This window comes from Syngnathus typhle, linkage group LG22 (genome assembly GCF_033458585.1).
Source record: "Syngnathus typhle isolate RoL2023-S1 ecotype Sweden linkage group LG22, RoL_Styp_1.0, whole genome shotgun sequence".
Classification (NCBI taxonomy): Eukaryota; Metazoa; Chordata; class Actinopteri; order Syngnathiformes; family Syngnathidae; genus Syngnathus; species Syngnathus typhle.
In genome coordinates this window covers 8,568,685-8,593,378 of record NC_083759.1, presented here as the reverse complement: position 1 = coordinate 8,593,378, position 24,694 = coordinate 8,568,685, and the positions used below count along the sequence as shown (strand labels likewise).

Sequence of the window (24,694 nt, the reverse complement as noted above, 5' to 3'; positions counted from 1 at the left end):
AGCACAGAGGGATGTGCTGAAAATTAATACAAGATTACTAGTAAAGATATTCTATTTAATTGATTACGTTGTTTGGAAAGGTAGTTGTTATTACCGTGCGATTACTATTGATAAAAACAATTATTTTTCTCATTATTAAATGTAATTCGATAAATGGGTTTTAATTTCTTAAAATTCTACTCAAATGATCAATTCCTTCTTTTGCCGCCCCACTCGCGAAAAGGGTGTCTCAAATCGCGCACACCCGCAGAACGAGGCGGGATTTCCGGTGACTTCTCCTTCTCGCGGATGGGAGTTCGGGGTGAGCGCATAGTAGACAGAAAGGTTTGGTCCATTCCGGTAATAGTCACTAGTCAGGGTGTCAGCATTCGGTGTGTGAGTCAGCGTGGAACCGAAACTGCTGCAGACAGCTCAGCGGCGGAGGCGCACAAGCCCTGAAGAAGACCACCCTCGTAAATGAACGTCGCCCTCGGGTATGCTGCCCTGAGTCTGCCGCCGGCACCCGCCCTGCCAACATGTCTGATGTCAACAAGACTCTGCAGAAATGGCACGCCAGTTTCAGAAAAGGCACAGACTTTGACTCGTGGGGACAGTTAGTGGAGGCTATAGACGAGTACCAGATGTAAGTGTGTGTCCTGTCTCTAACATGCGAGCACATGTATGCACGACTACTCCATCAGTTGGAGTCATTAGGGAGCTCGCTCAAGTTGCCCCCCCCGAGCTGTCTTTCAGACCTCGGGAGCATTTAAGTGAATCTTCCGCATATATGACGCGATGTGACATTTGTTGCGTGCGCGTTCAACTGTCTTCCTTCACCAATGCGTGTGTTGCTCTGTGCAGAAATTCACTAATATTCCTCAGTATTGAGTATTGAGAAATATCAGCCACACCCTCTCATTGTTATGGGTGGGTTTCCTGTGTTTTCAGAGGAACTACTTGACAATAAAAAAACAAAACATCCCTCAGGAAAACAAAAATAAACCATGAAAATGTTCCCTCCAACTAAGTGTAAAATTACATGAATGGTAGTCATTGCAAGGTTTGAAATTGTCTCGCATTTCTCTCTGAACACAAGGGTGTGGAAATGTGCACCGCACATTCAGTTATTCTATTTAACTTTTTTTAAACTTAATTCTAGTCTTGCAAGGCAGCTGCAAAAAGAAGTGCAGTCATTCAACTCATCAGACTTCACCGAAGAACAGAAGGTAGACAATTCAGTAGGTTGTGTAAACAAGAAATTCATGTTTTTATAATTGACTTAACATGTTTGTTTTCTTTTTAGAAAACTTTAGGGAAGATTGCAACATGCCTAGAGATGAGGAGTATCAGTTTGCAGGTTAGTCTAACATGCATCAATTACATTATATATACCGTTTTTTTCCATGTATAATGCGCCCCCATGTATAATACGCACCCTAAAAATGGCATGTTGATGCTGGAAAGAAGCCTGTACCCATGTATAATACGCACCCAAATTTTGACTCCTACTTAAGTCCGTAAACGTAAAATTATTTCAGAAAAAAGATCATCTTTGGGAACAACCGGATGTTATTCTGCCGGTCCGTATCACTGCGCATGCGCTAGCAAACTCAATAGCGAAGAAATGTTTCGGATTTGTGTAGGGTACATTGTGACAGCAAACGAGCAGGTGATCGAGCAAGCGTCTGATACGAGAGCATTGTGTTTGTATGGAGCGTGTTTGAAGTGAACAGCAGAGAAGAAAGCGCATCTGTAATGGCGGCCTCTGTATGATATCCGGATAAAAAAATAAATAATAATAATAATAAAAAAAAAAATATTTGTACCCATGTATAATGCGCACCCCAGATTTTAGGACAATAAATTAGTTACATTTTGCGCATTATACGTGGAAAAAAACGGTACACATATAATTCTTATTTGTGTGTTTAGAGCACACAGTCAACCGAGGAGTTCAAGTTGGAAGACTTGAAGAAACTGGAAAGCGGTGAGTCATTTACCACCATTTGTTTGCTGTTTAGCAACGCTCATCATCATCCTAACCTATGCATAACATGTCCTTTTTGCCCACAGTCATTAAGAATGTATTGACATACAATAAAGCATTTCCCTTTGATGTCCAACCAGTGCCCATAAGGTAAAGAGCAGCTTTTGGTATGATTAATAATCAAGCTTGTATTGAATTATTTACACATAAATGACAGTTTTTTCGCGCATCCTCATCAGAAAAATCCTCGCTCCTGGTGAGGAGGAGAATCTGGAGCTGGAGGAAGAAGATGTCGCGGCGGTCGCTGGTTCCACAGAAGCGTTTCCCCCGAGAGCTCCTGGTACTTTCAAACCAGAAACGAACACGGCCGCTCCCGCCCCTTTGCCTGCTTGGTTGAGTCACAATGTCCCATTTGATGTAGCCGTCTGTGTTTTCTGTCCAATTCCGTCGACGCCATGCATGACCTCACCTCTTATTCTTGCCCGCCTGCTTTATTCCTAGCCTCACAAGGTAGGACCTTATCATCAAAGTACTGCCGTTATGTGCATGGCTTAGATCTCCCGAGATCATCAAATGTCCTCGATGCACAATGGGGGAAAAGTAGTTTAATCTTTGTGACATCATTGCCCTCTTTAGGTAACTTGTTGCCACGGTTACCCTCCGAGCCTGGAATGACGTTGCTTACAATAAGAATAGAAAAGATTGGGCTGAAAGATGCCGGGCAATGCATCGACCCGTACATGACCATTAGTGTCAAAGGTACAAAAACGCATCACAACACCTACCTCATTACGATCGCTTGTATCATGAAAAAACTGACTGTGTGCAGATTTGAATGGGGTGGACTTGAACCCTGTTCAGGACACCCCAGTCGCCACCAAGAAGGAAGACATCTACATTCACTTCATTATGGACGTCGAGATCCAAAGGCATCTGGAAAAACTACCCAAAGGTAACAGGACAAAACAAGTGTGAGCCAAATTTCCAGAACTCACAAATTGTGTGATCTTGTCGTCTGCAGGGGCAGCTATTTTCTTTGAATTCAAGCACTACAAACCCAAGAAGAGGTTCACCAGCACAAAATGTTTTGCATTCTTGGAACAGGATGAGATCAAGCCCGGTCCAGTTGTGATTGAGCTGTGAGTCAAGTATTGTACATTATTCCACTTATTTGATGGATGTCTTTTGACAAAATGAACATGCTATCGTTGAACCCCGTACTTTTGGATTTCCAGGTACAAGAAGCCCACCGACTCCAAGAGAAAGAAACTGCAGCTTCTTACAAAGAAACCACTTTATCTTCATCTTCATCAAACCTTGCACAAGGACACCTAAGATGCCCACAAGGCACCACTACAAAATTTCAAGTACCGTATTTTCCGGACTATAAGTCCCAGTTTTTTTCATAGTTTGGATGGGGGGGTCGACTTATACTGAGGAGCGACTTACTGTATTTTCCGCACTATTAGGCGCACTTAAAACTTACATTTTACTAAAAAAACACAGTGCGCCTTATAATGCAGAGCGCCTTATATATGGATCAATTGATTAATTTGTTGATCCATACTGGTTGTACACAGTGCTCTGCCAAAATGTTTCAATACGTTTTAGTACGACTAGTATATTACAAGGTCGCATCGCTTCCCAACATTACGGCAACTGTAGTCAGGGGGCGTCACCGAATAGCTGTTGTACCTGCGAGGCTATTTCATTTCAAAATAGGCTGCTCCGGTAATGTTTCGAGTAAATTTACGGATTGATATGGAAGGGAAACATAAGTAAGCAGTACCATCTGTTAGATCGAACTTTAGTCAGTTCCGATCATTTTATAGGAGATCGTTTGAGAAACGCGATTGTTTACACTTTGATGAGGCTCATGGGGGTCTGCGAGCTGAAGCTCATGGGAGTTTGCGGGTGGCTAATGCTATAATAGTAGCTGGTATACGCACAAGGCTATTTCATGTCAAAATGGGCTGCTCTGTTAATGTTTTGAGTAAATTTACGGATTGACATGGAAGGGAAACATAGGTAAGCAGTACCAGTGTTAGATCGAACTTTAGTCAGTTCTGATCATTTTATAGGAGATTGTTTGAGAAACACGATTGTTTACAGAGGGCTCATAGGTTATTGGCTAGTGGATGCATACCGCAACCCTAGTCAACCTCAGTTTGTTGCAGTATAGCTTCTATTTTATGCGCCTTTTAATCCGGTGCGCCCTATATATGAAATAATTTCTAAAATAAAAAATTCATTGAGGGTGCGCCTTATAATCCAATGCGCCTTTTGGTGCGAAAAATACGGTATATGTGAATTTTTTCACAAATTTTCAAAATTCCGTCAACCGGCTTTGTTTGTAAGTGACACGGAGGACGAAGAGTTTGAAGGATTTAATGATTTGGAGTGACATAGGTTTGAAAAACTATTATGGCTTTTACGCATGCCCGGTCCTAGTCTTTGGAGCTCTGTTTCACCTCCGTGGATGGAAGTCGGGGGCCGGCGCTTGGCCGGGTGGCTGTCCGGGGACGGTGGATGGGGCTCGGACATGGCTTTTACGCACGTCCGGTCCTATTCTACGGCGCTCTCTTCCACCTCTGTGCCACCACCGGGGATGGAAGTCCACGCCGGTGCTTGGGGCCGTGTGGCGGTGAACTATTTATGTTCTAGTTATTTGATATATTTTGTTTCATGTAGCAACTTGTATATGTTTTTATCATTACAGTTCAGTAGTTGTTGGCTTGTTAAACTCTTGTTTTGTTAAATAAAGAGCCGTTTACCAAACCCACGTCTTTCCTTGTACTTTGTTAACGCTACAATATAGTTATAGTTATATACTGGATCTGTGGACTAACGACGAGGCTGACGTCAAGGCGCATGCGCGGCGTTGTTGACAAATGACGAGGAATTTGATCGATGGATTTAATGATTTGGAATGACACAGATGGTTTGATAATATTATTGCTTATATGCTGGGATAGGCTCCAGCACTCCCGCGACCCCTGTGGGGACTAAGTGGTTCAGAAAATGGATGGATAATAGTTATTTGATATATAATTTATATATCGTTCTGACTGTTGTTTGTGTCTATGCACCAAACGGCAGCTCAGAGTACCCACCCTTCTTGGAGTCCCTGGAGGAAGTGCTAGAGAGCGCTCCTTCTGGGGACTCCATTGTTCTACTGGGTGACGTCAATGCTCACGTGGGCAATGACAGTGAGACCTGGGAGGGCGTGATTGGGAGGAACGGCCCCCCTGATCTAAACCTGAGCGGTGTTCCATTATTGGACTTCTGTGCTCGACATGGATTTTCTGTAATGAACACCATGTTCAAACATAAGGGTGTCCACGTGTGCACTTGGCACCAGGACACCCTAGGTCAATGGTTCCCAAACTTTTGCAGGCTGGCGCCCCCTTGGCTCCCCAGTGATTTCCTAGCGCTCACCCCCCCCCCCCCCGCCCCCAGAGACATATGGAAACAAACACCTCTTTCTTGATATTTGGTATGCTGCAATTTGAAAAGAGAAAGGTTAAACACAAATGTGTATTTCACAAATAAAACCCAATTTAGTAAACCAATTTATTTTTTTTAGCAGTATTAACTGTTTCAGCAACATAGAATGGTAAATAAACATTCCACCAGTAACCTTCATTGTCTCACACTTAATATTAATGGGATGGATGTGCTTGGTGCAGGGACATAAGCTTCTCAACATCAGGCTGGAACTCACTAAGAAGAAGTCGTAGATCCCCGCGGTCAGTAATTTTCAGTCGTTTTTGTTTTCAGTCAAACAAACGTCGACTTCGGACTGCCGCCCCCCTACCGCCCCTTTCTTCCTCACCGCCCCCCCAGATCTTTCCACCGCCCCCAGGGGGGCGGTACCGCCCACTTTGGGAACCACTGCCCTAGGTTGTCGATGATCTACTTTGTAGTCGTGTCATCGGATTTGCGGCCGCATGTTTTGGACACCCGGGCGAAGAGAGGGGCGGAGCTGTCAACTGATCACCACCTGGTGGTGGGTTGGCTCCGATGGTGAGGGAAGATGCCGGTCCGACCTGGCAGACCCAAACGCTCTGTGAGGGTCTGCTGGGAACGTCTGCCAGAATCCCCTGTCAGGAAGAGCTTCAACTCCCACGCTTTTCCCACATCCCGCGGGAGGCGTGGGACATTGAGTCCGAGTGGACCATGTTCCGCGCCTCCATTGTTGAGGCGGCCGACTGGAGCTGTGGCCGTAAGGTTGGTGCCTGTCGTGGCGGCAATCCCCGAACCCGCTGGTGGACACCGGCGGTAAGGGATGCCGTCAAGATGAAGAAGGAGTCCTATCGGGCCGTTTTGGCCTGCGGGACTACGGAGGCAGCTGACAGGTACCGGATGGCCACGTGGAACGCGGCTTCGGCGGTTGCTGAGGCAAAAATCCAGCCGTGGGAGGAGTTTGGCGAGGCCATGGAGAATGACTTCCGGACGGCTTCGAGGAAATTCTGGTCCACCATCCGGCGTCTCAGGAGGGGGAAGCACTGGAACGTCAACACTGTTTACAATGGGGATGGCGTGCTGCTAACCTCGACTCGGGACGTCGTGATTCGGTGGGGAGAATACTTCGAAGACCTTCTCAATTCCACCTACACGCCTTCCATTGTGGAAGCAGGGCCTGGAGATTCTGAGACGGACTCTCCAATCTCTGGGGTCGAAGTCACTGAGGTAGTTAAAAAACTTCTCGGTGGCAAGGCCCTGGGGGTGGATGTGATTCGCCCGGAGTTCTTAAAGGCTCTGGATGTTGTGGGGCTGTCATGGCTGACGCCTCTCCAACATTGTGTGGACATCGGGGACAGTACCTCTGGATTGGCAGACTGGGGTGGTGGTTCCCCTTTTTAAGAAGGGGGACCGGAGGGTGTGTTCCAATTACAGGGGAATCACACTCCTCAGCCTCCCTGGTAAGGTCTATTCAGGGGTGCTGGAGAGGAGGGTCCGTCGGAAGGTCGAACCTCGGATTCAGGAGGAGCAGTGTGGCTTTCGTCCTGGCCGTGGAACACTGGACCAGCTCTACAGCCTCGGCAGGATCCTTGAGGGTGCATGGATGTTCGCCCAACCAGTCCGTGTGTTTTGTGGACTTGGAGAAGGCGTTCGACCGTGTCCCTCGGGAGGTTCTGCGGAGGGTGCTTCGGGAGTACGGGGTGCCGAGCCAACTGATAAGGGCGGTTCGGTTCCTTTATCACCAATGCCAGAGTTTGGTCCGCATTTCCGGCAGTAAGTCGGATTCGTTCCCAGTGAGGGTTGGACTCCGCCAAGGCTGCCCTTTGTCACCAATTCTGTTTATAATTTTTATGGACAGAATTTCTAGGCACAGCCGAGGCGTTGAGGGTGTCCGGTTTGGGGACCTCAGCATCGCGTCTCTGCTTTTTGCAGACGACGGTGCTGTTGGCTTCTTCAGGCCGTGATCTCCAGCTCTCACTGGAGTAGTTCGCAGCCGAGTGTGAAGCGGTCGGGATGAGTGTCAGTACCTCCAAATCCAAGTCCATGGTCCTCGGTCGGAAAAGGGTGGAATGCCCTCTTCGGATCGAGGATGAGATCCTGCCCCAAGTGGAGTTCAAGTATCTTGGGGTCTTGTTCACAAGTGAGGATAGAGCGCGAGATCGACAGGCGGATCGGTGCAGCGTCGGCAGTAATGCAGTCCGCATTGTACCGGTCCGTCGTGGTGAAGAGAGAGCTTAGCCAAAAGGCAAAGCTCTCAATTTACCCGTCGATTTACGCTCCTACCCTCACCTATGGTCACGAGCTATGGGTCGTGACCGAAAGAACGAGATCCCGGATACAAGCGGCCGAAATGTGTTTCCTCCGCAGGGTGTCCCGGCTCTCTCTTAGAGATAGGGTGAGAAGCTTGGTTATCTGGGAGAGACTCGGAGTAGAGTCGCTACTCCTCCACATTGAGAGCAGCCAGATGAGGTGGCTCGGGAATCTCACCAGGATGCCTCCTGGACGCCTCCCTGGGGAGCTGTTCCGGGAATGTCCCACCGGTAGGAGACCTCGGGGACGACCCAGGACGCGCTGGAGAGACTATGTCTCTCAGCTGGCCTGGGAACACCTTGGGATCCCCCGGGACGAACTGGATGAAGTGGCTGGGGAGAGGGGAGTCTGGGAGTCCCTCTTAAAGCTGCTGCCCCCGCGACCCGACCTTGGATAAGCGGAAGAAGATGGATGAATGGATGGATGTTTCAAACCGTGTGTGGACTATTTGGAAGACTTTCACGGGGCAACATTTTAACCCAAAGTGAGGTTGTGTCAATATGAGGTGCTCAACTATCTCTGTTTGCACTTTTAGACCTTGAAACAGAAGTGCGCAAAACACGCTGCCCAAAAGTCGACTCGTGTAGCGAACGTTAAGCTTGACCGTGGAATTTGTGCTTGCAGAATTTTTTGTTACTTTTACCTACCCCTTCGATTAATTACCGTGATTTCCCATGCATAATGCGCAAAATTTAACTAATTTATTAAAAGGGTATTTGTTTTGAAAGGGAAGAAAACATGTTTCTTGTAGGCAATCTGTACTTATCTGAGAATGTAAGACCAACAATTTTTGCTTTTTTTATTATTAAAAGGTTCCTACCAACATAGTAAAATAAGTTATACATCGGCCATCAAATTATACATTTGCTTTACAGTCAGCCCCAGAGGAAAAATTGAGAAAAATTGTGGTTTGAGTCTGAAATGCTGGAAGCTTAAACCTCTCTATTCCCACTATTAAAAAATTATTTCCACAGGAAATGACATTTAAAACCCTTCTAAAAAGCTGTTTATACATGTGTATATATATATATGTAAATATATGTATAAACATATATATATATGTAAATATATGTATAAACATATATATGTAAATATATGTATAAACATATATATATGTAAATATATGTATAAACATATATATATGTAAATATATGTATAAACATAAACCTATATATATTTATAGACCTACATATATATGTATAAACATACATATAGTATATGTATATATATATATACTATATGTATATATATATATATATATACATATCTATGTGAATATATGTATATACACACATGTATATACGCAACATATATGTATATACACACATGTATATACACACATACATACATACACATACATACATACACACCGTTTTTTCCATGTATAATGCGCCCCCATGTATAATACGCACCCTAAAAAGGGCATCTTGATGCTGGAAAAAAGCCTGTACCCATGTATAATACGACCCCAAATTTTGACTCCTACTTAAGTCCATAAACGTAAAATTATTTCAGAAAAAAGATCATCTTTGGGAACAACCGGATGTTATTCTGCCGGTCAGTATCACTGCGCATGCGCTAGCAAACTCAATAGCGAAGAAATGTTTTGGATTTGTGTAGGGTACATTGTGACAGCAAACGAGCAGGTGATCGAGCAAGCGTCTGATACGAGAGCATTGTGTTCGTATGGAACGCGTTTGAAGTGAACAGCAGAGAAGAAAGCGCATCTGTAATGGCGGCCTCCGTATGATATCCGGATAAAAAAATAAAAAAATTTGCCCATGTATAATGCGCACCTCAGATTTTAGGACAATAAATTTGTTAAATTTTGCGCATTACACATGTAAAAACCACACGCAGGCACACGCGACAAACCCAATTATTGCACAGTAAGATATATTCAAAAAGAAGTTTTGAAGTGGAATTTTCCATACAATTACTGATAATGTTTTGATTTAAGGACCATGTCTTCTAAATAGCATTTAATTTTTTATTACAAGCCTGAAATATAAAAGTCGTGGTATATATGAACTTAATTCTGTTTAGCATGACATGGTTGTGGGGAGTGTTCAAGTAAACTGCAACAGTCTGTAGCATTTTTTTTTTTTTTTTTTTAAGGCTCGACCATGGCCGGCCTCGCTGAGTCCTGAGAGGCCTCCCGCTTCGGGGGCGGCCCTCCCACCGAGCCACGAGGGACACCGGCTGGAGGCTGACCCAAGGCTTCGCTGTGACCCGGATTGGGCGGTACAACTGGAGGCAGGTCCGCTGGGGGGCTGTGCTCGTGCGGTCCTAGGAAGCGCATGTCATGAGGGAATGGTGGGGGTGGACCCATAAGCCTGCGTGGACCTGCAAAGAAGGCAGTAGACTACAACAATGCTAGACTAAAACAGAAACTTATGGTTCGATTCATAACTGCAGGTCAAGCATGCAGAATTGTTTACGTGCGTGTGTGTAAATCCTGTGAACAGGACACAAACTATCAGAACCTACCATGTGGCATCAGCCCAAAATGATGGCCTGGAGGCGGACGGAACGGCGGTGGGGGAGGACCCCGAGGATGGATGACATGTCCTGGCCCAGGGTGGAATGAGTGTCCGTTGGCGGGGCGAGGCCCGAAGTCTCCCCGCATCGGCCCGGACGGCGACATACCCGGGGGTCCGTTGGCAGATAGCGGAGGCCCGAGAAGCGCATTTGGAGGACCATGGGGTCCAGGTGCTGGATGGTAGAGGGGTGGTCTCGAAGGTCTGTAGGGACCACCGGGTGGCAAACGGCTGTGAGGTCCTGTAGGGAAGGGTGGATCATGGAGTCCAGGTGGCGGCGGTCCTTGACTCAAGGAGCCCGGTGAGTCCCTGATGGGTGATGCTAGAAAGGATCCGGGACCCTGCGACAGACAACAAGCTTGCCAATGGAGATCAATTTGATGTGCTCAAGGGACATTATTATTTACTGTAGCTCCTCAAATAGTGGCCGGCAAGTTAGAGAGGTCCTGAGTTTACGAGAGTTCTAAAAGATGCTTGTGTTTTAAATTGAGTAATTGCATCAAAAACCTCCTATAACTGAGACCACTACTTGAGAATACAGTAATCCCAATAAAAAGCTACAGCCAAGTCACGAGACTGCGGCTTGTCGTGGTTGTGTTACACGCAGTCAGGTGTTAAGGAAAATCCAGTTAAGGTTAGACAAGGGGGCGGGGCCTCTTGCATACCCCTTCACACTGAGACCAACAGACAGGCCTCTTTACTCACTGACTCCGCAGCCTCTTTGGAGGCCTCAGCCTCGCCTTTTGTGTGTGGATCTACTTCTTGAGTCTCCTTCACAGCAAGGACATGTACAAAAACAAGTCAAGGGAGGGACAGGCGCAAAAGTACAGTTTCTTGATCTCACTACCCTTAGAAGAGATTAAATTTCGAATCTAACTATCCTAACAAACTGCTGTACTTTGTCTGCCAAGGGAGCCTCACTATATTCACTATCCATTTATGAATTATCAATATGGCAAACATTGAGCTGAATGCAGAATTCCAACAATCACCACTAAATAGCAGTATTGTAACGCAAACGTTCATGTCCAGCTTCAGACATGACTACCGTATTTTGCGCCCTATTAGGCGCACCGGGTTATAAGGCGCACCTTCAATGAACGGCCCATTTTTAAAACTTTGTCCATATACGTATAAGGCGCACCGGACTATAAGGCACATAAAATAAAAGCTATACTGCAACAAACTGAGGTTGACTAGGGTTGCGGTATGCACCCACTAGCCAATAACCAACTAGTGAGCCCTCTGTAAACAATCGCGTTTCTCAAACGATCTCCTATAAAATGATTGGAACTGACTAAAGTTCGATCTAACGCATTGGTACTACTTACCTATGTTTCCCTTCCATATCGATCCGTAGATTTACTCGAAACATTAACAGAGCAGCCTATTTTGACATGAAATATCTTGCTGCATATAGCAGCTATCGTTATAGCATTAGCCATCCGCAAAATCCCATCAGCCTCACCTCGCAATATCCCATGAGTTTCAGCATAGTGTAAACAATCGCGTTTCTCAAACGATCTCCTATAAAATTATCAGAACTGACTAAATTTCGATCTAACGCATTGGTACTACTTACCCATGTTTCCCTTCCATATTGATCCGTAGATTTACTCGAAACATTAACAGAGCAGCCTATTTTGACATGAAATAGCTTGCTGCGTATAGCAGCTATCGTTATACCATTAGCCATCCGCAAAAACCCATGAGCCTCAGCTCGCAATCTCCCATGAGCCTCAGCAAAGTGTAAACAATCGCGTTTCTCAAACGATCTATAAAATGATCGGAACTGACTAAAGTTCGATCTAACGCATTGGAACTACTTACCTATGTTTCCCTTCCATATCGATCCGTAGATTTACTCGAAACATTAACAGAGCAGCCTATTTGGACATGAAATAGCTTGCTGCGTATAGCAGCTATCGTTATAGCATTAGCCATCCGCAAAATCCCATGAGCCTCAGCTCGCAATATCCCATGAGCCTCAGGAAAGTGTAAACAATCGTGTTTCTCAAACGATCTCCTATAAAATGATCGGAACTGACTAAAGTTCGATCTAACGCATTGGTACTACTTACCTATGTTTCCCTTCCATATCGATCCGTAGATTTACTCGAAACATTAACAGAGCAGCCTATTTTGACATGAAATAGCTTGCTGCGTATAGCAGCTATCGTTATAGCATTAGCCATCCGCAAAATCCCATGAGCCTCAGCTCGCAATATCCCATGAGCCTCAGCAAATTGTAAACAATCGCGTTTCTCAGACGATCTCCTATAAAATGATCGGAACTGACTAAAGTTTGATCTAACGCATTGATACTACTTACCTATGCTTCCCTTCCATATCGATCCGTAGATTTACTCGAAACATTAACGGAGCAGCCTATTTTGAAATGAAATAGCCTCGCGGGTACAACAGCTATTCGGTGACTGACTACAGTTACCGTAATTTTGGGAAGCGATGCGACCTTGTAATTTACTAGTCGTACTAAAACATACTAAAACATTTTGGCAGAGCACTGTGTACAACCAGTATGGATCAACAAATTCATCAATTGATCCATATATAAGGCGCACCGGACTATAAGGCGCACTGTCGACCTTTGATAAAAATTTTGGTTTTTAGGTGCGCCTTATAGGGCGGAAAATACAGTAATTAAATTTTTATTCCTGTTATATTACACAGTGTACACAAATGTAAGAATGTTAATAAACAGATTTCTTTGTGTTTGACAAACCCTTTCTTTCCCCCTCCAAAAGTATTCATATTTGATGTATTATGCCCATCCACATTATAAACAATAAACAAGACACACCAAGGGGAGGACTGTATGAAAATAATGTGTGACTCACAGAACCATCCATGTTGGCAGGTGATGAACTGCGCGGGCCCGACATGTCTAACAAGGAAGAAGAAAGACAAATGTTTGGCAATAGCTTACGTTAGAGGTTTACCAAGTAAAAGCAAGTCTTACCCATCCCAGGATAACGACTGTGTGGGTCTGATGGCGGGCAAGGACCTGAGGGGTGACAAAGAAATGATGCAAAGACGCGAGTGAAGAAGAAACCCACTGCAGTAGATAAAGCTGTTCCTTATGGAGGGAAAGAGGAAAGAATTACAAGTTCTTCAAAAGTAAGATGAAACAAGCAAGTGGAAACCAGAACCCAAGTCTTCAAGGGTTGAGGAAATGGAAGAGTTAAAGTTGAAGGTGCCCCAGGAGGACATGAACAACTAAAACGAGGAATTAAAGAGTGGGAAAGACCAAAAAGAATTTGAGGAGGCGACTCAACTGTACGGGGTGGCGGGTAAATCGTCGGCAAAGGAATCCAATAAACTCACCGTACTCAATTCTTCGCCCCACTGGGGCCGAGGGAGGGCGCCTGGGACCCTCAATCATTAATGGGGGGGATGGCGCCCCCCCACTCACTGGGGAGGGCCCGTATGAATCACCTGTTGTGATCAAACCAGTCTTTTACCATGAAAACAAAACAAATGCCTCCACTTTATAATTAAGCCTAAAGATGAGCTCCAGGCAATAAATAATAAAGCAACACGATGAGATTAGAAACATGCGCTCACCTTGGCGAGGACCAGCAGCTTGTCCCGAGTTTGGTCTAAAAAGAGGCGCTCGTCGCTCATTCAGCTGTGAGGTCAGTGCAGCCAACCTGTGAGGGAGGACGCAATAAACGTAGGTCAAAATTTTCCATCCTGCCATATTAACACTGCTAAAAAAAATCTAATAAAATTCATCTTTTCAGTCCACGAGGTCGACTGACTTCTCACGCAGCTTGGAAGATTCAAGCTTCTCTTGATTCAAAGCCCGCTCTGCGTTGCGAGCGTTCACCTGAAATAAATTCACGACACTAAACACGCATTCACCTGAAATAAATAAATAAAATTCACAACACTAAACACGCAAGATTTGTCCATCTTACCCAGTTAGAGTGAGTCTTGTTTTCCTGTTCTTTTATCTTAAAAACAAAAAATGTCAACTCTTAGTGTGAAAATACAGCTCTTCTTAGCTAGGTGAGTCTTACCTGCTCCTTATAGACTTCTTCAGTCTTCTTCATCTGCTCTTCCATCTCATTAATGCGCTGACGCAGAACTTTGACTTGCTCCTCGGCCTCCACGGCTTTGCCTCCCACCTTGGACAGCATGTCCTCTTTGCAGCGGCGCTCGAGCTCCTCCTTGGTGAGCTTCCTGCCGTGTCAGCGGAAGCGAAATGTTGAGAAAAGCTCAGCTTAAGTGTGACAGGCCATCTTACTGTTGCAGAGCGTTTTCCTTTTGCTGGTACATTTCCACCATGATTTCATTTTTCTGCTGGAGGACTTCGAATTGGCTTTCCACGTGGCTCTTCTCACTTTTGAGCGTCGCAATGTTATGTTTGAGCTCCTGATGCTTTTCTGCGGCACAACAAGGTCGCACACTCTACGACATTGTTCTCCGCAATGACATTTCTTGCTGTTCCCGTGATCCACACACCTTCCAGAGCCTTTCTACTCTTTTCCTCATTAAGCAGTTTGGACATGAAGCGGTCACGCTCCTCTTCGATCACCGTGAGTGTGGTCTGGACCTGGATTTTGACAATGATGGTTAAGGACTATAGAAAAACAGTATTTGTAATTCTGCCAGAGCAGAATTGAATTTGAGTCTTGTTACCCTGGAAATGTCCATCATCTGTTTGATCCTGTTCTTTACTGCAGTCTTATCTGTGCAAGCCATGACAATGACATTTAAACCACCGCATTAAAAAAAAAAACAATCATTTGGAAAAAGTCAGTGGACTTACCAGGTGCTACTTCGCCATTCACAAATACCTTGCCGTTGCTTTTTTGCAACTCGCAGGCGTCAAGGTCTGCCAGTAGTTCGGACAAAACCTGCCATGAGAAGCGTTTTGTGTGAGCTGGAAATTTGATGCAATATCCCCAACAGGCATCTAACAAAAGTGCAGACCTCCACATTGTGATCTTTGAGCACCACGGAGTCCTCCAACTCTTTCTGAGCCTTCTGGTATACTTTAATCTGCTCGCTCAGCGCCGTGTGTTTGTCCTCCCAATCTTTTATGGTTCCTTTAAGCTAGAGGGAGAAAAAACAACAAAAAAACATTCAGAATGTAGCCACCATCTGAGGGGTTACATGTCATCTCATCTGTAACATTGTCATCAATTTTGCTCACATTTCTTACACACAGACACAAAAAGTTCTTACATTTTTATTTTCTTCTTTAAGCCCCGCATACTCCTTTGCAAGAGATCTGTGCTGAACACTGCATGCATCTTCTCGGATTTTAGCCTCATCCAAGAGGACAGTTGTCTGGGGGGGGGGGGCACGCACAGACAGACACAGACAGACACCCACAGACACACACACCATTTATTAATAGACCTCTTGAAATCAATTGCGGTCAAAAGATTATGTAATCGTTTGTACCTTAGCTAAAGCTTCATGAGCTTTTTTTCTGCTCAGCTCGAGCTTCTCGTTTGACTTCTCCAATTTTTTAAGCTGTTCAAGACAGCAGTTTTCAGAGTGAATCACAAACGACAGTTTATAATTCATGAAAAATGAATGATAACCCCCAAAAAATAACACACCCGATTTCCAATTTGCAGTGAATTTTCTTTTTCTTCATCAAGCAGTTTTTGGCAGGTCTTCTTTTCCTCTACCATGCGCTCATACCTTTTTTCAGCCTCCAAAACATGACTCTACAAAAAGTAAAAAAATGGATTTAGAAGTACAATAATGATATATTTATTGCATCTAATATTGGGTGTACAACATTACCTCCAATTTTTGCTTGTTTTTCAATGCACAATTAACAGTCTCTACATTGTCCTTTTGGGTTTCTTTCAGCTCTTCAGTCTGTTTTAGGAGATATATACAAGACGTAACAAGCTATTTTGCTGAAGCATGTTACCATTTCACTCTAAGTTTACCTGTTTCTGGAGTTCATTCATTCGAGTCAGTGCGTCATTTTTCTCTTTTTTAAGCGCTTGGATTTGTTCGTCCAGTTGCTTTTCATCCACTTAAAGGAAATATATCAGTTAAGCAAAAATGACTTCAATATAATCATTGTTTGACTTTGTTGTGAATGAAAAACTTACCAAGATATTCTCTTCTTTTTACCTGCAAAGCAATTAGTTTAAGTCAGTGGATTCTTGGCAACACAACCATGCTGGGAACACTACTGTTCAGTGAGGATATATCAAATGTAAATATTGTACTGTACACACAGTGCTGAACACTAACGTTGGTTAAACATTTACCACTAGTACAGTTTTCCAGAGGAAGATGGTAAAGGACAGTAAGCCAACCACAGCAGTGATGATGACAGCCTGCCACGGACAGCCAAACAAGGTTTCCTCAGGCTTCCACTCTTCTGGCAGTAGTGAAATCATCTGAGGACAAACACACACACAACCATGCAGTTTCGGGGACTAAAAAGAGGTATGGGTTGTAAAGGCCTAAGGAAGTGTACTGAATATACGCCAAAGAAAATCATGAAACGTTCACTGATAAATTGCACAGGTAAAATGCCATCAAACTAAAAATGGTTTGCCCCCTTCCAAAAAAAACAATAATGAGCGTTGGCTATGGTGCATATCTACGACCTAAAATAAACAACAGAAGTGAGTAATTCAGTTACGTTCCCCGTTGTGTAAATCATTAGCGAAGGAGGAGGGGTTGAACACGCTTAATCAATTCCTATGCTTTTTAACACGTCAGCGTATCAGTACCTCATCATCATCGACATGGGCATATGCTATGCTTTTTACAAAATACTTACATGTTGAAGTTCCTCTAAAAAACACACGTATACATGCTCGAGTTCCATGAGAGGACGTCTTAGTAGCATGTCGCTCTTTATTCCTTATAATAAGCCAAGTAAGCTAGTTTGACATTTGCTAGCTAATTAACGGGTTAGATGAACATGGGACGTCAATGGTGCGACAAAACAAGCAACGTTGCAGGCCTACGTGTGTGAATTAAATACAAATGGATACAATATGGAGAAATGGGAAGCAGTAGTTGGGCTAACGGTAATTAACACCGAACACGTAGTGGGGAAGCTGGCAAGCAGACCTGGACAGGTTCTGTTCCGAAAAGCAACACAGACCCGAAGCAAGATTAAAATAAAACAAACAAACAAAAACATAGGTATATGAATGAGTGTCAAGATGTCTATCCATGCCAAAACAAGCCTCTGCGTTTCTGCTAGCAACCAGCTAAGCACCGGCTGTGTTGAACTTCAGCCTTGCACTGCCAGTCAACAAAAAGGAGGTGGGGACACATGAGACGTTCACGATAACTCGGAACTTGGTCTGGTTTAGGAGCGTTGATTCTTCGCTTTAAGTTTATGCGAGTAACGACTGGAACATGACAAAATATACTTATATTGATTCAATCGAACAATGTTGTTAAAAACCAAATCGAAAACATTGTTAGAGGTAGATCAAAACAGCCGCTGTTCTAGTGTTAAGAACACCAGTATTGCATACTAATAAGGAAAATATACATATCGCCCATTTCAGTGCCCCTTGGCGTTCGGACAAAAAGTGTTCTTTATTAATCGCCCACCCCCCCGTTGGACATAAACCTTCTCTAATTATTATCGCACTGTCGCATTGTGTTTTAGGATGGCTTTACTGCTCCCACTTGCTTCCTATGGAGGCATGATTAGAGTTGATGCAATCCTCAGAGTAACGAGAATGTAATAACGAACGGAGTCAGTTGGCATGTGGGTCCTCTCGGCTCATCACACGAGGTTCGACAACCGAAATTTTGTCCGACATCCGAAGCAAAAAAATGTCGAATTTTTTGTTCGAATACCGATTTGTTCGAGAACTGGGACGTTCGAAAACCGATGCTCCAATGGTTCGTGAACTGACCAAACGGGGATTACAAAATCATTGTATCCAGTGCCGGCTCTACGCAGGGGCAAGAGGGGGCAACGCCCCCTCAAACAGATGTCCTGCCCCCTCGAATCAAACTTTTAGAAGTGAAAAATCCGCTGATAGAAACACACGTTAATCAGCCCCCTCTCTTCTCTCATGTCGGTGCAGTGTGTCCTCACACAGCCTGCTGTCAGGACTCCGCGCCCCTCCGTAAACATCCAATCACTGTGAGTATGCAAATGAGGCAAGACGCAGCCAGAGAGTGTCAAGTTACAGTCAGCGCGGTAGGAGTTGGGAGAAGCAGTTAGAACTCCACCAAACTCGTCGTAATGACCCGTGATATAACTAATGATTAACGACAACTCAAATAATAGTTAATATAACATTTATATTATATGTCCCCCCCCCCCCCCCCCCCCCCCGGGAGATTGCCACCTTATTGTGGTCAAAACATATCCCCTTCACATTTCGGACTGCCCCCTCTCATGTGCATTCCTAGAACCGGCCCTGATTGTATCCAAATCATGTTGTTCTTTTAGCAGCTTCAAAGCAAACAAACATATTTTTAGCTCTAAAATGTAAGGATATCTGGCCAATATCTGATAACTTATGGGAAACCAGGCCCCCTATTAAAAGCTTTAAATAGCTTGCTTGGGGTGACCTTTCACGCATCCGTAATTACTGTTTGTTGTTTCATGTTGTATGTCTTGGATATTGCGTGAATAAAAACTCAACTCATCACTTACAAGAACAGTCCACTCTGCAACTTTTGCCTTGACAACTGTAGCAGCACAACCCAGAAACGTGACCACATCTGAGAGCAATCCCACTTCTTTCTCAGGAAATTCAGACAGAGGCTCGATGGATTCCAAAGACCCTTATATACAGAAAAATAAAATAAAATTAGAGAGTGTTTCAAAGACAAACTCTAACACAGAATTCCTCTTGAAAATGTTTGGATGACCAACCTGAGGGTGCGTGCTCCACCTCCCCAAGGCCATTGTCCAAGGGACTCTCCAAAGCAGCTTGAGGAAACTTCTGCATCTCCTCTGACATGCTGAAACTTGGCTGGTTTTCTTTGTTTTTATTGAGGTGTCCGCCATCTTCCCCCACACTCATATCCGGTGTAGTATGCTCTTCGTCCAAGCTGATCTCCGGTTCTCTATCAATCCTCACGGGGTCTTTCTCAAGATCGGTTACTGTACGGTTATCATCACGCGCCAACAATGACATGTCGGGTTTCTTCTCAACTTCATTAATGTGAGGCAAATCATCTTTGCCGCTCATGTCTGGTTTGTTTGCAATGACTGAAAAAAAAAAACAAGGGCAATGTAGAATGGAGTTAAGGCAAGTAAGTATTAAACCCTTCTTGCGTATTATGACAAATATAATCCCCCACAAAACCATAGTAAAAAATACAAGCATACCCTGGTCATTATTAACTTCTATCTTCTCTTCCACCAAAGTTGTGCTGGCGTTTGCTGCAGAATATTTCTGTCTTAGATTAAATGCCAGCTCCTGGAAGTCATCCAGTATTTGTGTTTCGTCATCTATCAGATCCATCCGCTGCTCATCGGCGTATTTTGAGTGCCGACTATCCAGAATCTTCTCAATTTCATCTAGGATGGTATTTTCCGAAGTTTCAAAGATGCCCTCAAGTGCCTCTTCGAGGTCTTGCACCGTCCCTGAATGTGCAAGATGAGTAGCTTGTAACTCAGTGTCCATGTCGGAGAACATGGACTCCACTTTGTAGAGATTCTTGAGTCCCAGAAACCTCTGGAAACGCAGCATCTTCTCTTCAGTGTAATAACCCTGCAGCAGAGTCAGCCTCAGGACGCTGTCGCTGTAGACCAGCTCAGGACGCGAGGTAACATGTGGACATGTCGTCGGTGAGGCGTTCACAGCGTCTGCGTCGTACGACTGAGAGAACAAAAGTGCATTTTCATCTTCAAATAGGTCTTCTCTTTCCTCATATTTATTCTCATCCATCTCCGTGTTCTTCTTCTTCACATGAAGCGCTTCATCATTAATATGTGACTCTTGGGGCAGGACACCATCTCTTGCTGCTATATTGTTCAGCTCGCTAAATGACTCAATCTTCTGTAAAGACACCTCTCTGTTTTTTTCAGGTTGGATTATTTCTTTACGTATTTCAATTTTATTTTCACGGGAAACTTCTTTCAAGTCATCCTCCATTACAATGCTGCTGTCATGTTTTTCTTCATCCTCGGTCACCTCTTTCTCCAAATTATGTCCATCTGGTAATTTCCTATGTAATTCCGCTTGGGCTACCCTGTGCAATACAGAATCAAATGTATGTACCGTTTCATTAGTAGGTTTCAGCTCTTCAGCTCGAGTTTCCTCATGTTTATTCGCTAGACCACCAGCATCACCATCTTCAAGATCAAACGATAGTTCCTCAACCACTGTTTCTCTTGGATCAAGAGAATCTGGTGTATCTGTAAGGATTTGATTTGAGTTCTCTGGCTCTGCGTGATCTCCAGGATCTTCGGAATGAGAATCTAGTGACCCTAGATGGAGTACTAGGTTCTCTGAGTTCTCTGACTTTGCGTGATCTTCAGGATCTTCGGAATGAGAATTTAGTGACCCTAGATGGAATACTAGGTTCTCTGGCTCCTCAGTATCTGTAGGAAGTTCTAAATTGGAATCAGGTGAATCTCCAACTGCATGGACATTTTCTGGTGCTGCGTCTTTTGGTGGTTCCTCATGACTAAGAAATGTTTCGTCCTCTGAATTTATTGCTTCATTAGAAACACCATCACCAAAAAGTTTTGATACAACCTTAACCTTCTCATCATCAGGTTTTGATTTGTCATCCTCTGAAGAAGAAAGCAATGGAGTTTCTTTTGCCTCATAGGTATCACCATGTTGATCAGAATGATCTTCAAGAAATTCATTATCCTCTTGTTCATAAGGCGTAACTTTCATGGTGGCTTCAGCATCTATGGTGACAGCATCAAAAGTTGATCCAAAGGTTGTTTTTAACTCAGAGATTGTCTCTTCTTGAGAAGTTGGGGTTGTAATGTGTCCATTTTCGGGTAGCGATTCCTCCCCGTGTTCTTTGTGAACATCTCGCTTCTCTGACTCTGCATCTTCAAGAAAAATTTCTTTGGTGGTTATTTGCTCATTCATTCCGTCATCAGCACCATGGTCGGTGTCATTGGGTGTAACTTCTGTATCAGGCAGTTTTTCTTCATGAGATTCTTTTTCCATATCAAGTTGAAGAAAAGAGGCACTTTGATTATCTGTGTCCCTGCCGATTTCATCAGCTTCTATTTCACCGTCATTCATCGCCTCCTCCTCTGGTCGGTTGGTGTCTTTTGCAGTATGCTCTGGCACTTGGGTTTTGTCAAAATTCTGTTCATTTTCATCATAATTCTTCACTGTTGGAAAACCCAACAGTGAATCTATCTCATAGTTGTCAAATTGGTCAAATCCTGTGTCGAAACAGACAAAATCCGTTTGCTGTGAAGCAGACAGAAGAAAATGGATTTGAAGCATCGTGCTTTTTAAACAAACTCAAATACAAATCATGTAAAAAATATAGCGAATTGTTCAATCTTAACATCTTGTACCTCTGTTGGAACTTCAACTTCTTTATCTGTATAAACATGGTTGACAGCCAAGAGGTCCATTGGGAAATAACCAAATTGACTTCCAACCTGTGACAAAGAAGTGCACCCATAAACTGACGAATTTCTGGTGCAAATTCCATCCGTCCGTCCATCCATCCCAAAACCGTCCGTCCGTCCGTCCGTCCGTCCGTCCATCCATCCATCCATCCATCCATCCATCCATCCATCCATCCATCCATCCATCCCCGCTTATCCGGCGGCAGCAGCTTTAGGAGGGACAGCCAGACTTCCCTGTCCCCAGCCACTTTGTCCAGCTCATCGCGGGGAATCCCAAGGCATTCCCAGGCCAGCCGAGAGACACAGTCTCTCCAGTGTGTCCTGGGTCATCCCTGGGGTCTCCTGCCGGTGGAACATGCTCTGAAAATCATCCCGGGGAGGAGTCCAGGAGGCATCGTAATGAAATGCCCGATGAGTCCCTCACGAATGACCGAGCTTCTCACCCTATCTATAAGGGAGAGCCCGGACACTGCGGAGGAAATTCATTTTGGCCACTTTTACCCGGGATCTTGTTCTTTCGGTCACGACCTATAGCTCGTGTCCATAGGGCCACAGCTCCGATCGGCTGCCTCAACAATGGAGGCACGGAACATGGTCCACTCGGACTCAATGTCCCCTGCCTCCTCCGGGATGTGGGAAAAGCTCTGCCGGAGGTGGGAGTTGAGAGAGGGGATTCTGTCAGACATCCCCAGCAGACCCTCACAGTACGTTTGGGTCTGCCAGGTCGGACCGGCATCTTCCTCCACCATCTGAGCCAACCCACCACCAGGTGGTGATCAGTTGACAGCTCCGCCTCTCTCTTCACCCGAGTGTCCAAAACTTGCGGCCACAAACCCGATGACACGACCACAAAGTTGATCATCCAAATGTTGCCGAGGGTGTCCTGGTGCCAGGTGCACATATTGAACCCTTATGTTTGAACATGGTGTTCATTATGGACAATCCATGTCGAGCACAGTAGTCCAGTAATAGAACACCGCTCGGGTTCAGATCAGGGGGGGCAGTTCCTCCTAACCGCCTCACTGTCATTGCCCATGTGAGCATTGAAGTCATCCAGCAGTACGATGGAGTCCCCAGCAGGAGCGCTCTCCAGCACCTTCTCCAAGTACTCCAAAAAGGGTGGATAGCCAGGGGCAATAATTATGCCCACACCTGCTCGGCGCCTCTCACCGTGGGCAACTCCAGAGTGGAAGAGAGTCCAGCCCCTCTCAAGAGGACTTGTACCAGAACTCAAACTGTGTGTGGAGGCATGTCTAGTCGGAACTTTTCTGCCTCGCACACCAGCTCGGGCTCCTTTCCATGTCCCAAAAGCCAGCTTCTGTAGCCAGGGATTGGACCGGCAAGGTCCCTGCCTTTGGCCGCCGCCCAGCTCACTCTGCACCCTTTGGCCCCTTCCACAGGTGGTGAGCCCATGGGAAGGGTCAAATTTAATCATAAAGTAGAATATACTCACACTTCCGGCCCACATGTCAGCCCTTCTGCCGGACAATTTGTAGTATACATAGACAGTTTCGGATTTCTTGAATGACAAGAACCGACAGTCCGGTCCTGAGAAATCTTCCACTGCTTTTCCACGACATAGAAGCACTAGAAAAAGAAAACACAGTTATGGGTATCTCAATCCTCATCTAATTCATGTGGAATGAAACAAACGAACATTTTATCCATCACATTGGTAAAACTATGACTTAGTTAATAAGCAGTCAATAATAATTTTACCATGGTCCCTGCAAGAAAATGTCGTTTTTTGAAAATGTACATTTATGCCCGTGTCAACGCTTCAGGTAGACCCTGCATATCAGTTTAGGGATCTCTGCTATGCTTCTGTGTTTGTAGAACTGGGACAGTGATTCCTGAGATTTCCATAAACAGTATAAGTTTGTGGAGTGAACTTCTAGTTGATGTTTAAACTGCTTCTGTACACTTACATATATAAATCATTAGAATGTTTTCAAGGTTTTAGTTGTTGTTTTTTCTGCCTAATTTTAGTTTGTTATGCTAACAACCATAATACATGAAGAAAGTTAACACGGGTATGCCTAATAACATCGTTCAAAAGAAAAACACAAATTGCTTAAATTAGCTGCTGTTACTCATCGTTTGCCCAGGTATTTGTTATTTGTTTATAGTGCTATTAGCGATTAGCCGCTAACGCAGGCCGGAGCCGTCAGGAAATTGGCCAACGAAGGCTGCAAGTAACGTTTACCAGGGATCAGCAAACATTGTCGAACTGGCCAGCATTTGCAGTGTCGTCGCAAAGATAAAACAACAGCAGACCGTGTTATCACAGTCGCAAAAAATCGAATGTCGAGGTCAAGAGATAAGGCTCAGTTTATGGCTAGTTGCTTTGGGATGGATGGAAGATGCATGTCCGAGGTTCTGGTTTACTATCAACAGAAAAAAACTTACAGCTGCACTCCTCGTCGGCACATCTCTTAAAATCGGAGAATCGCTTCTCCAAGGCGGCGGTTGAGATAAAATTAAATAAAAGTAATAAAAAGCCTTTTCGGTAAAAGTGTTTTGCTGCCATGCTGGCAGGTTTGAGTGGTGAGTAGGAGTACTGAGATGGGAGGCGACACGTCAGCAAGCAGATCAGATCCGGCTGGGTGTAGGCAACACGGGTCCGTTTTCACTGCATGCTGCCCGGTGTCACTTTGGATTCTTTAGTTGCTCACATATGAGTCAACGAGTACCCCAAGGGCACATTGTTTTGAGATTGACCCATTGAAACAGACTGGTACAACATACAAATGCACCTTGTTACGTAACAATCCCTTACCGATGGTTGATCACATTCTACTAAATACTTGTTTACATAAGTCAATAATATACCTTTTTTCATTAAAAAAAATCCTTACTGTT

The 24,694-nt window shown here is 44.5% G+C and overlaps 2 protein-coding genes across 9 annotated transcripts; one reads left to right on the top strand and one right to left on the bottom strand.

Annotated features, from left to right (window-relative positions):
• The first annotated feature begins 222 nt into the window (after positions 1-222).
• Positions 223-13,110, top strand: aida (axin interactor, dorsalization associated). Of its 2 annotated transcripts, XM_061270692.1 has the most exons (11): positions 223-622; positions 1,139-1,205; positions 1,283-1,336; positions 1,912-1,966; positions 2,053-2,116; positions 2,206-2,306; positions 2,603-2,725; positions 2,796-2,918; positions 2,988-3,105; positions 3,202-3,333; positions 9,860-13,110. In XM_061270692.1, the coding sequence occupies exons 1-10, from the start codon at positions 516-518 to the stop codon at positions 3,299-3,301; spliced, it is 912 nt and encodes a 303-aa protein (XP_061126676.1). In that variant the 5' UTR covers positions 223-515; the 3' UTR covers positions 3,302-3,333; positions 9,860-13,110. The 2 variants fall into 2 exon arrangements, with proteins under 2 accessions (XP_061126676.1, XP_061126675.1); XM_061270691.1 differs by lacking the exon at positions 9,860-13,110 and having other exon boundaries at positions 225-622; positions 3,202-4,744.
• Positions 8,527-24,473, bottom strand: mia3 (MIA SH3 domain ER export factor 3). Of its 7 annotated transcripts, none has more exons than XM_061270674.1 (28): positions 24,242-24,473; positions 23,286-23,419; positions 21,776-21,862; positions 19,607-21,665; positions 19,148-19,486; positions 18,926-19,056; positions 16,599-16,682; positions 16,389-16,410; positions 16,221-16,309; positions 16,069-16,146; positions 15,879-15,989; positions 15,718-15,789; positions 15,496-15,600; positions 15,241-15,363; positions 15,077-15,164; positions 14,947-14,996; positions 14,770-14,860; positions 14,552-14,690; positions 14,325-14,487; positions 14,223-14,258; positions 14,064-14,131; positions 13,867-13,952; positions 13,627-13,737; positions 13,262-13,306; positions 13,140-13,186; positions 10,987-11,052; positions 10,232-10,622; positions 8,527-10,087 (listed from the first exon to the last, which is right to left on the bottom strand). In XM_061270674.1, exons 1-28 carry the CDS (start codon positions 24,360-24,362, stop codon positions 9,855-9,857), a joined length of 5,169 nt encoding a protein of 1,722 aa, XP_061126658.1. In that variant the 5' UTR covers positions 24,363-24,473; the 3' UTR covers positions 8,527-9,854. The 7 variants fall into 7 exon arrangements, with proteins under 7 accessions (XP_061126658.1, XP_061126657.1, XP_061126661.1 ...); XM_061270673.1 differs by having other exon boundaries at positions 16,551-16,682; positions 24,242-24,469; XM_061270677.1 differs by lacking the exon at positions 13,627-13,737 and having other exon boundaries at positions 16,551-16,682; positions 24,242-24,470.
• Positions 24,474-24,694: the final 221 nt, after the last annotated feature.

Bases quoted from the DNA above. Each gene is read 5' to 3' on its own strand.
- aida (XM_061270692.1), top strand. From the start codon at position 516: ATGTCTGATGTCAACAAGACTCTGCAGAAATGGCACGCCAGTTTCAGA. The intron at 1,337-1,911 runs GTTAGTCTAACA...TTGTGTGTTTAG, and splicing joins TGAGGAGTATCAGTTTGCAG to AGCACACAGTCAACCGAGGA. The intron at 1,967-2,052 runs GTGAGTCATTTA...TTTTGCCCACAG, and splicing joins CTTGAAGAAACTGGAAAGCG to TCATTAAGAATGTATTGACA.
- mia3 (XM_061270673.1), bottom strand. From the start codon at position 24,362: ATGGCAGCAAAACACTTTTACCGAAAAGGCTTTTTATTACTTTTATTT. The intron at 14,861-14,946 runs GTAACAAGACTC...GTCAAAATCCAG, and splicing joins AGATGATGGACATTTCCAGG to GTCCAGACCACACTCACGGT. The intron at 10,623-10,986 runs GTGAGTAAAGAG...TGTCTGTCGCAG, and splicing joins CCAAAGAGGCTGCGGAGTCA to GGTCCCGGATCCTTTCTAGC.